This window comes from Oncorhynchus kisutch, linkage group LG6, assembly GCF_002021735.2.
Source record: "Oncorhynchus kisutch isolate 150728-3 linkage group LG6, Okis_V2, whole genome shotgun sequence".
NCBI classification, from domain to species: Eukaryota; Metazoa; Chordata; class Actinopteri; order Salmoniformes; family Salmonidae; genus Oncorhynchus; species Oncorhynchus kisutch.
This window is the reverse complement of record NC_034179.2, coordinates 72,145,197-72,160,546: the sequence shown is the minus strand read 5'-3', so window position 1 is coordinate 72,160,546 and position 15,350 is coordinate 72,145,197. Positions and strand designations below refer to the sequence as shown.

The 15,350-nt window shown below is 44.8% G+C and overlaps 1 protein-coding gene across 6 annotated transcripts in view; it reads left to right on the top strand.

Annotated features, from left to right (window-relative positions):
- LOC109893373 (axin-1-like) overlaps positions 1 to 14,972 on the top strand; it is a 38,836-nt gene extending 23,864 nt beyond the window's left edge. For 3 of the 6 annotated variants that reach the window (XM_031827376.1, XM_031827375.1, XM_031827374.1), the window contains 9 exons: positions 635 to 781; positions 2,255 to 2,351; positions 6,210 to 6,347; positions 8,507 to 9,063; positions 9,201 to 9,359; positions 9,504 to 9,755; positions 10,191 to 10,292; positions 11,816 to 11,965; positions 12,223 to 14,972. In XM_031827376.1, the coding sequence (XP_031683236.1) occupies positions 635 to 781; positions 2,255 to 2,351; positions 6,210 to 6,347; positions 8,507 to 9,063; positions 9,201 to 9,359; positions 9,504 to 9,755; positions 10,191 to 10,292; positions 11,816 to 11,965; positions 12,223 to 12,343 (1,723 nt within the window). In that variant the 3' untranslated portion in view covers positions 12,344 to 14,972. The remainder of the gene's footprint in view (positions 1 to 634; positions 782 to 2,254; positions 2,352 to 6,209; positions 6,348 to 8,506; positions 9,064 to 9,200; positions 9,360 to 9,503; positions 9,756 to 10,190; positions 10,293 to 11,815; positions 11,966 to 12,222) is intronic. The other 3 variants (XM_031827377.1, XM_031827378.1, XM_031827379.1) reach the window with 3 other exon arrangements.
- The last annotated feature ends 378 nt before the right edge of the window (positions 14,973 to 15,350 follow it).

Below are 15,350 nucleotides of genomic sequence, written 5' to 3'. Positions count from 1 at the left end.
TAGCCTGGGTTGGTTTGGTTTGGTCTCTGGTAAGACTGAGACCTTCAGAGTTCCCAGGGAGGGAGCACGCACTGACCACTTTAGGGATCTTTTTCAGTTTAAAGATGAAGAGAACAGAGGCCTAGCCAGATCTATAATTCATGTGAAGGGAGCAGTTTGAGGAGTGTGTTGAGGGAGGTTGAGTCAACGATGGAGGCTGTGGTGACGCGATGCCTCCAATAAGAATTAAATCAGGATCTCTACTGTACCTACCCTTAGAAACCCTCTGAAGGATATTCATTATGACAATGTGGGTGGTTTGGTGTGAAAGGCGTGTATTACTACAGAGATACTACAGTAGTCTTATTTGGAAATGTTTCTTTGTTTTATATCTAAATGACATTTACATTGTCACTCAGCTTTTATCGGCTCTTGTCCAGAACAACTAACAACGTCCTTCCCTTCTAATGCTATGATAATACAGTGCTGCAATAATCTTTGTCAAATGTACTTGTATGTATCTCATGTGAACCTGAATCTATTGTTTAATGGTGCTAATACACTCTGACATCATTGATTGTGTTATATCATGTGCTCTCTATGGTTAATGACTTTGCCTTAATGCTATCTCTCTGAATGTTGGCGTTTCTTCCAGACGCGTGCCGTGTCGGGAGCCTGTCAACCCGTACTATGTCAACTCGGGCTACGCCATGGCCCCTGCCACCAGCGCCAACGACAGCGAGCAGCAGAGCATGTCCAGTGCCAGCGACGTAGACACACTCTCCCTGACCGACAGCAGTGTGTACGTACTCGCACAGCCTCCGCGTCACCTCCCACTCACACGCGTGCACACACACAATCGGTCAAACTGTAATAGTACATACCAGAAGTAAGGGCAGAATGCCTTCGAGATATGAAGTTTAGCTTCCTTGTTCCTTGCTATTCAGCATGAGGACCTTCACAAACCATTTCATGACATGTGAGTGTGTGGGCATAGAAAATAGTGAGTGTTATTTTCAATTTCATCCATGCCCAGTGTATCTGAGCTCTACCTGGGTTGTATTCATTAGGGCACACAGTAGCAAAACGTTTTGCCACAGAAAACAGAATTGAACAAGTTCAGGTAGTCCCTCTGAGTGTTTTCTTCTGTTTGGTGCCAAATGAATAGGACCCTAGTCTGACTAGCACCTCCTGCTGCACGCAGACTGGTGCCATTTCCCCCTGTCTGTCTGTCACTGTGTGCAGCAACACATCTCTCTCTGCTCCTCTCCTCAGAGAACAGCCATCTGTTCATTACCCACACGAGTGAAAGCTGCTAAATGTCATTACTTATGCTAATTATAGAGCTATGAACTGGGAGGTATGACAGGGCCACAGTATGTCATCTGAAGGCATTGACTTGTTACCCTTTAAATCAAGTTTCCTGGAATTCTGAGGAAATGGTGGAGAATTGGCAGTGAAAGGTTGAGTAGATTTTGACGGGCTCTCATAATTGTGTAAAATGAGTCGGTACACAATGAATGAAAATATAATGTTATAAGCCTACGTCTTATATGACATACCCACATTGCTTGACAACGGTTTGTTTCAAGATGGGTAAATGTATAAACAGTGCCTTTGGAGGATCCCATGTTGGACACAAGCTGTTATTTAGCGCAGCAATCGTCTTTCTTCCGCCTTAGAGGGAAGCAGCATGTTTCCTTTAGAGTAAATCGAGCTAGGATGTGTCGGCAGAGGGAAGCAGCATGTTTCCTTTAGAGTAAATCGAGCTAGGATGTGTCGGCAGAGGGAAGCCAGAGAAGAGAGAGGAACGGTGCTGTAAGTTCAGAGATGACACAGGGGAACGCATGTTTAAAGAAACATCAAAGGCTTCTCAGCAGGACAAAAACATGTGTCTGAAGCAGGATAGATTAGAGGCCATTATCAGCTGTTTGTTCCACAGCTCCTGGCGCAGACGAGTCAAACCCAGCAGGGCCACTGAGACTTGGGATAAAACAATTCATAGTATTGGTGTCAGCGACCGCACCATTCTCTGCTTGTTCACTACTGTGTAGGGCCACAGAGGAAACCCTCGGGGTTTAGATACTCTGGTATTTACCGAAACCTAAATCCAGAAATCTCAACCCGCTCAATTTACCATGAACTCCCAAAATGTTGTCCTTCTCTTAGGATGATTGAGCTACTGTTTAGAAAGGTTACTTTGAAGCTGCATTTACATATGAGTTTTCTCGTTTTGAATATGTTTGTAAAATTGTCCTTTTGGTTTTTGTTCCAGAGATGGGGTTCCACCATACAAATATCGTAAACAGCATCGACGAGAGATGCATGAAAGTGCCAAAGCAAATGGGCGTGTGCCACTACCTCATATTCCTGTAAGTTAACCTTGGATTAGCTGCACACACACACACACACACACACACACACACCTACACAAACAAGTATACACACACACCTGCAAGAACCCCACTCGCTCATCAAAGACTGCTGACATGGCTGTTATCTGGTATTCTAGAAACATCCGTCTTTCTCAAATGTTTCCATCTCTCCACCTTCCTGCATTTGTAAGATGCCTGACTGCATCTCTCTCTGGGCCTGTGTAGGGTGTGTGAATAGCTCATATTGAGGTTTGTGCTTTCTAAACTGCCTGGTACTCTCCCCAGCCCTCAGCTGTCTGTCTGTGTTGAAGCCCATCAGACAGCAGTGTTTCTCCTCTGTGGCAGTCCCGCCTCCCTGCATGCCTCTGCAGCTCCCTACAGGAGAACTGCCATCCTAATTGGGCCTCGGAGTCAAGAGTCCTGCTTAACAAGACTCTCTCCCTCACATTAGGATGCATTTATGTTTTTGTGTAGAATATATTATTTTTTTCATTGACTTCTGTTTTTCGGTACACAGAATACAAAATAATAAAGAAACTAACTCTATGCATAGCAGAAAAATGGAAACTCTGGCTGCCTTGTCCTTGATTGTTCTGTTTTTGTCTAATGGATTAGTCCCAGACACATACTGCAGTGGTAATGGAGAGACGTACAGTGCATTTGGAAAGTATTCAGGCCCCTGGACCCCCCCATATTCTAAAATGGATTAAATAAAAAAATAATCCTCATCAATCTACTAAATAATGACATTTTTGCAAATGTATTAAAAATCAAAAACAGAACTACTTTATTTACGTAAGTATTCAGATCCTTGGCTATGAGACTCAAAATGTAGCTCAGGTGCATCCTGTTTCCATTGATCATCCTTGAGATGATTCTACAACTTGATTGGAGTCCACCTGTGGTAAATTCAATTGATTGGATATGATTTGGACAGGCACACACCTGTCTATATAAGGTCCCACAGTTGACAGTGCATGTCAAAGCAAAAACCAAGCCATGAGGTCGAAGGAATTGTTTGTAGAGCTCCGAGACAGGATTGCGTCGTGGCACAAATCTGGGGGAAGTGTACCAAAAAATGCCGGCAGCATTGAAGGTCCCCAAGAGCACAGTGGCTTCCATCATTCTTAAATGGAAGAAGTTTGGAACCACCAATACTCTTCCGAGAGCTGGCCAAACTGAGCAATTGTGGGAGAAGGGACTTGGTCAGGGAGGTGACCAAGAACCCGATGGCCACTCTGACAGAGCTCTAGAGTTCCTCTGTGGAGATGGGAGAACCTTCCAAAGGAACAACCATCTCTGCAGCACTCCACCAATCAGGCCTTATGGTAGAATGGCCAGACGGAACCACTCCTCAGTAAAAGGCATATGACAGCCCGCTTGGAGTTTGCCAAAAGGAACCTAAAGGACACTCAGATAATGAGAAACGAGATTCTTTGGTCTGATGAAACCAAGATTGAACTCTGTGGCCTGAATGCCAAGTGTCACGTCTGGTGAAGCATGGTGGTGGCAGCATCATGCTGTGGGGACGTTTTTAAGCGGCAGGGACTGGGAGACAAGTCAGGATCAAGGGAAAGATGAACGGAGCAAAGTACAGAGAGATCTTTGATGAAAACCTGCTCAGGACCTCAGACTTGGGCGAAAGTTCACCTTCAGACAGGACAACGACCCTAAGCACACAGCCAAGACAATGCCAGAGTGGCTTTGGGACAAGTCTCTGAATGTCCTTGAGTGGCCCAGCCAGAACCCAGAATGGACCTGATCGAACATCTGGAGAGACCTGAAACCTGAAAATAGCTGTGCAGTGACACTCCCCATTCAACCTGACAGAGCTTGAGAGGATCTGCAGAGAAGAATGGGAGAAACTCCCCAAATACAGGTTTGCCAAGCTTGTAGCGTCAAACCCAATAAGAATCGAGGCTGTAATCGCTGCAAGGTGTAAGGTGCTTCGACAAAGTACTGAGTAAAGGGTCTGAATACATATGTAAATGTCATATTTCAGGTTTTTAAAATTGTGTTTATCAATTAAACAAAAAATCTAAACCTGTTTTGCTTTGTCATTATAGGGTATTGTGAGTAGATTGATGAGGAAAATAAAAAACATGTATTACATTTTAGAATAACCCTGTAACGAAACAAAATGTGGAGAAAGTCAAGGGGTCTGAATACTTTCTGAATGCACTGCATACACTGAGTATTCAAAACATTGGAAACACCTGCTCTTTCCATGACAGAGAATGACCAGGTGACTCCAGGTAAAAGCGATCAACCCTTGTTGATGTCATTGTTAAAACCACTTCAATCAGTGTAAATGAAGGTGACGATAGGTTATGTGGATCGTGTATGTGTGCCATTTCAGAGGGTGACTGGACAAGGCATTGCCTTTGAACAGGGTACGGTAGTAGGTGCCAGGCGCACCGGTTTGTGTCAAGAACTCTAACCCTGCTGGGTCTTTAATGCTCAACAGTTTCCTTTGTGTATCAAGAATGGTCCTCTACCCAAAGGACATCCAGCCAACTTGACACAACTGTGGGAAGTATTGGGGTCAACATGGGCCAGCATCCCTGTGGATCTCTTTGACACCTTGTAGTCCATGCCCTGATGAGTTGAGGCTGTTCTGAGGGCAAAAGGGGGTACAACTCAATATTAGGACGGTGTTCCTAATGTTTGGTACGCTCCGTGTACATTCTTCACTAATAGAGGGTAATACTGCAGGATAGCCTGTGGTATTATGGTGCTGTAATAGCCAAGGTAGTGTAATAGCCAAGGTAGTGAAGTAATTTCTACAGCCAGGTCTTCTAACAGCCATAAAGCTACTCTGGGCTGTTTGTGTGTAAAACTTTGTCTGTGTTGGGTAATATGAATCCAACTGAAACCGAATTCAAAGAGAAAATAGCAGTCAGAGCTGGAGAAATCTCCGGCTTTGTAATCAGCATGTGGACATATCTTGTGTGCTTTGGTGGGGCCCTGAGTAAAACGGCCCTCTACAATATTTAGGCTATCCCCAGAATGTACTTTAATCTCTCTTTGCTAGATTACTACAACAATGCACCTTACAGGCTTGAGTTGTGTTGGGAATTCCAGCTAAGAGCTGCATATTCCCAGCATCTTCCTTTTGATAGAAAATGTACTTCACTTTGCTGCCTGTAAGTAAACATGCAATGATAGGGATTATTTTGAACGGTCAATCACCTTTTAGAGATTAATTCTGGTCTGTGGTGTACCAGTGAGTTTTCACTGTCTTTTTCCAGATGTGGCCTGTAGCTCAGACGCTGTTAACCTTTTATTTAACTAGGCAAGTGGGGCACGGTATCACGGCGGGTCGATCTGGAGATTGATTTCGGTGTTTTTTTTTTATGGCTATTATAAAGTCACTGACCAACAAAGTTGTTTATGGCTGATATTTGACTATCTTATACATTTTCTCTAACTTTGGAAGTGCCCTATGTTGAAACGTTTTATTATTGAGAAGAGTGCCTGCGCCTTACAGCATACATTATGCAGAGCAGCCTATATCAGACTATTCAAAGTCTTAAACCATGTCAAATCAGACCTTGTAGGTACTACATTAGCTACTAAGCAACAGTCTTCTTGACTTTGGTTTGAGGTTATTGTTTTGGCACCTTCATTTCTATTACAGGTCCCCTGTTAGCTTTTCCCTGATAAACTGTCCACGTGTTTGATAAGCCTTTCCTCCCGTTTCATTTTCTCCCTTTTTGTTCCGTCAACCGAAGTGAACAGCATAGTGACCACAGGTTTTTACCTTTCAGGAGAAAACGGTAACATTGTTATCAGCGAACGGACTACTGGTACAATTTGAAATTAACTGGAAAATGGTGTGTTCCCCTCTGTTAGCGCACAAACCGGATACCAAAGGACATTCACGTGGAGCCGGAGAAGTTTGCGGCGGATCTGATCAGCCGGCTGGAGGGAGTGCTGAGGGAGAGGGAGGCCCAGGAGAAACTGGAGGAGCGGCTGAAGAGAGTCCGATTGGTACGTTGTTGTCCACAGAAGTACCACCATGCTTGTTGGTGTGATCCCCCTCCCTGGTGGGGCGCTATACCACTCTATACCATCATCCTCTTAACAACCTCTTACTATGTTCTCTACAGCTGGTCGCCGTTTGTCTGGCTGTCTATCAGAAGGTACACTGTAATATCTCTGTTTGAAAGGACCGGGTTGATTCATTAAAAGGAGACATTATTCCATTGTGAATCATTTCTAAAAGTGTAGCTCTGGCCTATCAGGGATCCATCCCCACTGTATCTTGGATCCCTTTGTCTCTGGCATCAGATGGATCACTCGCAGACAGCCTGAGCCACTTGCGAGCCTGGCGCACTGTAATGACTTTGTTTGAAGTCCGTTGGACCGTGAAGAAATGCCTGCGCTCACCGCAAATGGAATCTCTTTCGGTACACAGAGCCAGGTCTTAAGTCTCAAGGCAGATATTTATGTCGTTTGGCCCCTCCGTAAGAGGAGCCGCCATCATGGAACAGTAGGTTTCTCCTTATTAAGAGCTGGTGGCAGACAGGGGAGTGACAAATAGTGACTCTATTAACTGATATTCTTACCTTAATCAAAGATAAGCTAGTCCCCCCCCCCCCCCAATTCCTCTCCTCTGCTCTCTTACCTGGTTTTCATCCACAGACTTACACCCTGATTTCACTGAATGTGGCCTCAATCCAATGTTGATTGATGGAGAGGTCACATCCGGTCTAGGCATACTCCCTCAGTAGTGTCTGAAAGGAACGGGTCAATACTGCAGGATAGCCTGTGGTATTATGGTGCTGTTGACTGATTAAACCATTTGTCTTTATCTCGCCTCTAAATAATACAGAACCTTTAGGATCAATGCATTGGTGCCACTGAGAGATCAATAACTTAATAGGTGTTTTTCGCTTTTCTTTTCAAAGCTCTGAATATTGGCCCACCTAATGCATAATTTACATGTTCAATAGCAGCAGTTCGTTCCTCTTCCCTGAGGTGAGAGTGAGTGAGAGAGACTCGGTACATCACATTCATTAGTAGATGCCTTTTAGCAGGATGGGCTCAGCAGGTCTGGATCTGGCCTCATTTTGGCACGAACAGGGTAACTGAGAGTGCAGAGCAATGGCCTGCATAGCTGCTCTGAGCCAGGCCAATATCTGCATGCGCCAGTCAGACCCTCGTCAAAAAGTCCTTCGCTCCCGCCCAGGATTCCTCTACCTGGAGTGAGCATCAAAGCCTCCACCACATAAATTGCCCACTGTTATTTGCCAATGATTCCCATGTTGAAATGCCATCAAAGGTGTGTGGGAAGGGTGAGGAGCCAATGGGGGCTGATGTGTTTTAGTTAGGGGAGTGGAAGACCGGGTCAACACATCCTTAGCAATTCAGTTAGTTACAGAGACAGACCTGGTGAAATAAGGGCACAATGGTATGCACTGCTGCTACATGTCATACTGTTAGTTACTATGGCTGTACGTGTCATACTGTTAGTTACTATGGCTGTACGTGTCATACTGTTAGTTACTATGGCTGTACGTGTCATACTGTTAGTTACTATGGCTGTACATGTCATACTGTTAGTTACTATGGCTGTACGTGCCATACTGTTAGTTACTATGGCTGTACGTGCCATACTGTTAGTTACTATGGCTGTACGTGCCATACTGTTAGTTACTATGGCTGAACGTGCCATACTGTTAGTTACTATGGCTGTTCGTGCCTTTGTCTAGAAACTAGAACATAGCAGTGTTGTAGCTTGAAATACATAGAGCTATTTAATTGTAGTAAAGATTATGCTGGCAGGCATGATGTAGAGTGAAATAGCTTTGCACCACAGAGGAAGAACATTCCCTCTGCAGCAGAGCCGTGATAATGCCACTGCACGTGTTAACACATGGTCTTGTGGAAGTGTGCCATCTGCTGGTGTGACTGATTGGAACAAATAGCCTTTTGAAATGACTTTAGCAGTTGTTCTTTCGCAATGTGGTAAGTTGGGGCTCCATTTATTTTCTTGGGAAATGACGGGACACTGAAGCTCATACATGTGGGCAGGGTATGTTTGGATATTATATACTGATATAATCTCTATGTCAACTTGTGGTATTGCTGTTGAGTTGGGTAGTAACCATTTTCAGTATATTTAATCATCTTTTTCTTTCTGGAAGGAGGAAGAGGGTGAGGATGCAGACATCTCCACATCCACCTCGTTCTCCAGTCACAGACTGCCCCCTGGTGCCCACCCACAGCACTACAACAACCCCCGCTACTCTGACATCGGCTACAATGGCCTGGCGCTGCGGCCTGACGCCCACGAGGAGAACCCCGAGAGCATCCTGGATGACCACGTCCAGCGAGTCATGAAAACCCCCGGCTGCCAGTCCCCGGGCACCGGCCGCCACTCCCCCAAGTCCCGCTCACCCGACGGCTTCCCTGCAGGTGGCAAGGTGCCCGGACCTGGGATGCCGCTGCCCACAGGCCCAGGCAAACACCCAGCTCGGCTGGGGCCCAAAGGGGAGGCTGCCAGCCACCAATACCACCACAAACACGTGCACCACATCCACCACCCAGCCGGAGGGAAGCCCAAAGAGCAGGTTGAGGCTGACGCAGCCACGAGGGTCAATGGTAACTTCCACTGGGGGATGGAGCAGCACAACTATGGGTCCAAGTCTCGCAACTATGCTGACGGCATGGGCCCCAGCCCGATGGATCCTATGGGCTACAGGTACACACAGAAGCACACAGCCTCTTCATGTCTCTTTTGAATTAGGTTTTTAGATCCTCCATGTCTGTTTTTTTATTTTTTATTATTTAACACTTGCCGTTTAACGCTGTTGTCCTTTTATCATACAATTTTCGTAGTAGCAAAGGTAGCACGCTATCGAAGCGGCCATTTAAGAAAGCTGAGGAGTTGCGGACCTTTGAGGTGCCCGTGCCTCCGGAGGACGTGGAGAGGAACCAGAAGATCCTCCAGTGGATGATGGAGGGAGAGGCGGTCCGTAACAAGAAGAGCCCCTACGGGTGAGTTCCGGCTTTATGGGTCTTTCCCGAGTAGGGAATCGGTAACGTACAACCACAGAGATGCAAGTCATTTGAATGAACTCTGATCTGTATTATGGTGGTATGTGTACATTTGGGTCAAACAATGACAAGGATGTCTCCCAGGAGCACCACAGGGTCCAAGAAGACCCCGTCGAGCCACGAGGTGTCGCGGCCCAGCTCTGTGGAGCGTCCCGGGGCAGTGCATCCGTGGGTCAGCGCCCAGCTGCGGAACAATGTGCAGCCCTCACACCCCTTCATCCAGGACCCCACAATGCCCCCCAACCCGGCCCCCAATCCCCTCACCCAGCTGGAGGAGGCTAGGAGGAGACTGGAGGAGGAGAAGAAGAAGACGGGGACCTTACAGACCAAACAGAGGTGAGTCGGCGTTACCTGGGGAGGAAGGGAGATGTTTCTGTCACAGTCTGGTTCTTCAGGTCATGTCTAGCCATCCTTGTATTGTTGTAGTGATTGTGGCAGCCATGTGACTGAATCACCAAACTCATCCTTTTGGTAATACAGGAAAAAAGAGTAACGTTGTTATCGAAAAGTAATGTTTGTGCTGAAACAGCAAATGTTTGGGTGAGCTGAAGCCTGACAGAGTTTCAGACTTCTAAAGAATTCAATATTTTTCACTTTTTTTCCTTCACTTTTCTCATTGATCAAACCCCCTTTTGAGTAGCATGATGCACTGATCAACCTTGTTTTACATTTTCATTGCACATCTGTGCATGATCACTGGTGTGTGTATCCTGGTTGGTGTGGCCCTGTGGCTGGTCCGTGTCTAACTCCCAGGGTTGTTGGGTCCTTCAGGTATGTGATGGAAGTGATCCAGCGGGGGCGCGCTGCCGCCAGGCCCGCCCTGTTCCCGCCGCTCGGCGTGGTGCCTGCCGTCTCTGACACGGAGCTGTCCGAGTACGTCCAGTCTGGTTTACCCCAGTAGCCCTTAACACCCACCCCATTGGTCACAGCAGCACCCAAACCCCCATCCCATTGGTCACAGCAGCACCCAAACCCCCATCCCATTGGTCACAGCAGCACCCCACCTCACCACCTCCCATGTATATCACCAGCAGCATCCAGACCCGACTGCTCTGTATCTGCACAGCCAAACAGAGGCCTGTCTGTATGACTAGACTCCATAGAGATTAATTGAGGCGTATATGTTTGATTACTGGCATTAATACTTGTATCCCCATAATCTAGTTGTAGTTTCCTGTACAATAACATCTGTGTGTAGTTTAGTTTTTTTTGTCAATTATAAATTCATATTTGATCTGATTATTTGCTTATGTATGGGTGGGGATTAGAACAATCAGTCTCACCTCTTCAGGCATTTCTTAGTGAGACGTTGGATGGCATTGAGAATGATCATACCTCTAGCTTCACACTGGTAAGCAGAGGGGATGAGAGGGATTAGAATGATATTAAGTGGAGAGAGATGGGGAAGATAGAACTGGGGAACAGGGAGGGAGGTAGTAGGAGGCAGCAGCTAGAGAGAGGTGTACTGTAAGCTGCGTGGGGCAAGAACGCAGAGCTTTTGATGTTCTCTGTGTGAAGCTGCAGTCTGTTTGATGTCCCGTGGCTTCTTCCTCCGATGGACAGTTTAGTGATGTAGGGGGACAGGATAGCTGCAGTGAGGACCAGATGAAAGCCCGGCTATCCTGGCATAGCCCCTGGGTCTCTACCACCCCATCCTATCGCTGGGCTTCCACCACCCCACACCATCAAACCCAACAACAGGCCCGTGGGCATGCAGTTGGAACACTACTTACTGTAGTAGCCTGCTCCCTGCTGGTAGCATTTAGGCATAACACGTCTTCATCACAATCTCATTTAAACTCAGCATTTCCTTGCTGGAACAACATTACCTCCAAGAACTCTGATTGATAAATTAATACTTTCCCTGGACAAGGTCCTTAGGGCAATATTACCTGTACCAGGAGTGCTCAATTTGATAGCATTTTAGAGGAAATCAATGCTGTAAAGTCACACATTGTGGATCATGAAGTATTCCAATCATGAAACTGATTCTTTGAATTTGTTTGTCAAACATATTTTGCATTTATTGGTTGTCTCCTTTTTGGCAGACCTCTGGAAATCAAACTAAGGGCCCCACTAGGGGTCCCCGGCCCCCTGGTTGATTATGCTTCACCACCTAAACAGTCTGCATTGCAACTCTGGTGGCTGTCACAGCCAAAACATGTATAAGTTGTAAAGAGGGAGTAAGAGTGACTTGAAATCTTGTTTTCCTACATCAGATTCTGACTGAGAGGAAATTCTACCTCGATGTCAGAATTATTGCCCCCCCCCACTCGTACTCTGTCAAATGATCAGAGCTTGGAGTTCTGCTGAGGTCTTTGAAACATCTCATTCGAAAGATGAAAGGAAGCCTTGACTTGACACATTTATTGAACCTCTTACTTGTTTGTTTGCAGACATAAAGTGACGAAGAAGCCCGCGTGTGAGAACATTACGGTGGCCTACTACTTCTGTGGGGAGCCAATCCCGTACAGGACGTCGGTCAAAGGTCGCATGGTCATGCTGGGCCAGTTCAAAGAGCTGCTGACTAAGAAAGGAAGCTACAGGTGAGGTCACTACTCTACCTGGTGAGGCACAGGAAACTAGATTTACAGGATGATGTTATGTAACATTTTAGTCTATTAAACTCTGAAGTCCTTGAAATTGAATATCACGTTTTTGTTGTGTTTATGGTCATGTGGAAAATTATGAACCACATTCCAAAGTCCATTTTTCATCTTATGTAAATTTTGTGCATAATAAATCAAGCTTTTTCAATGCACTTGAACTAACAACCAACTGTTCTCTATCCAACCGACTCTAGGTATTTTTTCAAGAAGGTGAGCAATGACTTTGGGGTGGTGTTCGAAGAGGTACGCGAAGATGATGCTGTCCTGCCCATCTTTGAGGAGAAGATCATTGGGAAGGTGGAAAAGATTGATTGATTGACATGGAGGTGGAGAGGAAGGAGACGTTCACAAAGTCGGCCTGCGATGGAGCTATCGACGGATGGAGCTGTTCACTTGAGAGAGATCGAGAGAAAGTGTTTGACTAGAGGGAGGATTGGCAGGGGAAGAAAAGGTACGGAGTAAGTCGCTACAGGAGGGAATGGATGAAGGGAGGAGGAAATGAGAAGAGTGCATAGTGATCACTGTGGGAGACACTCATGACTCCAAGGCTTTTATATCTGCTCAGTGCCACTGCATTGTGCAGGCAGAGTAGGAAAGCATTGGACAAAAAAAAAGCTGACATTCTCTCCTTCAGTGTCTTTCTGAGTGTAATGTAATGTAGCATTGTACAATTTGACAAGAAGAAAAATGCTATGAATCTGCTTACTAAAGCAGCATATTATTTTTGATATGACGTATCAGAAGGTATCCTTTCTAATGTAACCAAGCGTGTCATTTTTCTGTGTTCGTACCAGATGTGTACAGATTGTCTGTTTAAAACATAACGATAAAGTTTTATATTATCTATTTAAATATTTTAAAAAGCGGTCGTTTTAATCCTATTAATGCAGTGGCGCTGTTCCAATTCGACGAGATCCAAGTGTTTTGACAGGGCTGTTTTTCAAGTATTGTTGGAACTATTACACAGCCCCATGTTCTACCAAGTGCTTTTAACAGGAACACTCAACCTTGCCAGTCCTCTAAAGTTAAGTGGCATCGGGTTGTCATGCTGCACTTATCACTGTATTATGCATTAGTGTCAATGGAGCAAAATGAAAAGGAATGCCTTCTTGAGGTTGCCCTCATGCTTTGTTTTTTTCAATTAGGAAGGGACTCCCCAGCAGTAGCTCGATCTGTGTACAATGTACTGTACTCTGAGTTCTCTTCCCCATAGTGTACGTGTGTGTGTGTGTGTGTATGCACATTAAATACATTATTATACCCATACCTGCAGACACCTGCCAACTTCAATTGATCCCCACTATGTTCGGTCACTTTTAGATTTTGCTACAGTTAGGTCTTAATTGTAGCAGATCAGTGCAGAAAATAACATCTTTGATCAGAGATAATCACAACCAGTTGTGTACATGCTACTGACAGTTCAGATCTAGATTCTATCTACAGTCTAGAGCTTTTGTTAGGCATTTAAGAGTCCATAGTAGAAGTCTCCTGAAGGTTCATACACGGGTGTCTGTGTAGAGAAAGGGTCTGTGTGGGTCTGTGTGCGGAGGTTTGTCTCAATAGAGCATTGGTCATCTAATGTGTGTTCACATGCATTCAGAAAGGCTCCTGACCCCATGGTTTCACTCTGGACAACGAAAGGACATCATATATGTTTATCTAGTTGATATATCACAAATACAGCTGAATAATGACCTGTAGCCTTTCATAGCTCTATAGAGCTAAATTTGGTGCCTGGCAGAAATTGTCTCTAGAAATAACTTTAGTATGAAGTGATCTACTTTTTTTGATAGGTCACAATACACCAAAGAGAACAGTAGAAGTTGATATGTTTGTCATCCCCTTTTCTCTTCTTTATTTACCCTCATTCACATGGGTACTCTTTGATTATTCTCCAAATCCCTGTGTTGAAGTGGAATTCTCTTGTACAATTTTCTAGGGCAGGGCTCTCCAACCCTGTTCCTGGAGAGCTACCCTCCATGTAGGTTTCCACTCTAACCCCAGCTGTAACTAACCTGATTCAGCTCATCAATCAGCTAATTACTACAATCAGTTGCGCTAGATTAGTGTTGGAGGGAACCTGCGGGACAGTAGGTGTCCAGGAACAGGGTTAGAGATCCCTGTTCCAGGGCGTTGTGCCGGGGGTCAGTGCAAGGTGGAATGTGCTAACCGTTGTGTTTGATTAGGATGGTAAGGACTGCTGTATTGCTGGGTGTTGTTCTCTTATCAACACCACGTATAAGAGGACGATCTCCTTTTCTGAGATGCTGTTTTTGTATTTATTTAGATGGATATTTTTTAAGAATCTGTATGAAGTTAACATACGTAGTGGACAACCCTCTATTGCTCCTGTTTAAAGATTTGAATAACCGTACTTTATGTTTTCATAACGAGAGGCATTTACTCCATGATCTTTGACAATATTGGTACTCGACCATCATCTGTCACACTACAATGTAGAATTTGGCTCTCTGTTATGATTATCATTTGATTATTAGATGTTCACTGTCTGTATGTATTTCCAATGGAGGGCAGTGATTCTTACTGTGAAAGCCCCAAAGTGAACTCCCCCCCCCCCCCCCCACTTCTGGTCATTGAAATGTATATAACAACCATCACAGAGTGCCTTTTATTGCCATCCTCTCATGACATCCGCTGTGTGATTCTCAAGTGTTACCAGGGCCTTGCTTTATATTTTTATTTTACGTCTTACAAACCATGTTCTGTTGAAGTGTTTCCTATGTCACATCTCACTTTGGATAAAAAATGTTCTATGTAAATATGTAAAAATTGTACATGTCATCAACCAGCAATTCACTTAGGAGATATTCATTACCCCGGACCTGTTTCTTAGTGCTGAGTTTTGCGGTTATCATTTAAAGGTACTTGAACAATAAATATATGTAATAAACCTGAACTTCTCCATTACCTGTAGTCATTAAAATGTGTTAACTGTTTATTACTGATTTTAAACTATGAACTAACAACACTTTATGAAATACTTAATGTCCTATTAAAGTGTACTTTACTATAATGTGTCGCCCACAAAGTAGATTTAGCAATAAATAAAAAATCTGCACGGTTTGACTGGCACAGCTTCAACTGAAGGTGGCAGTCTTGATCCACTGACATTGTGAGTGTTGCTTGAAGTGGGCTGGTTCTCACCCGTACTGGTAGCTGCACTTCTCAAGTGTTCTGCTGCTTGACTACTGGGAACCTCTTATAGAATATTGGCTCTAGAATATGACACCTAAATATCCTAAATTAGTACTGTAACCTATTGCAGTCCATGTCAAGCAGAGTGAGAGAAACATTTCCTAGT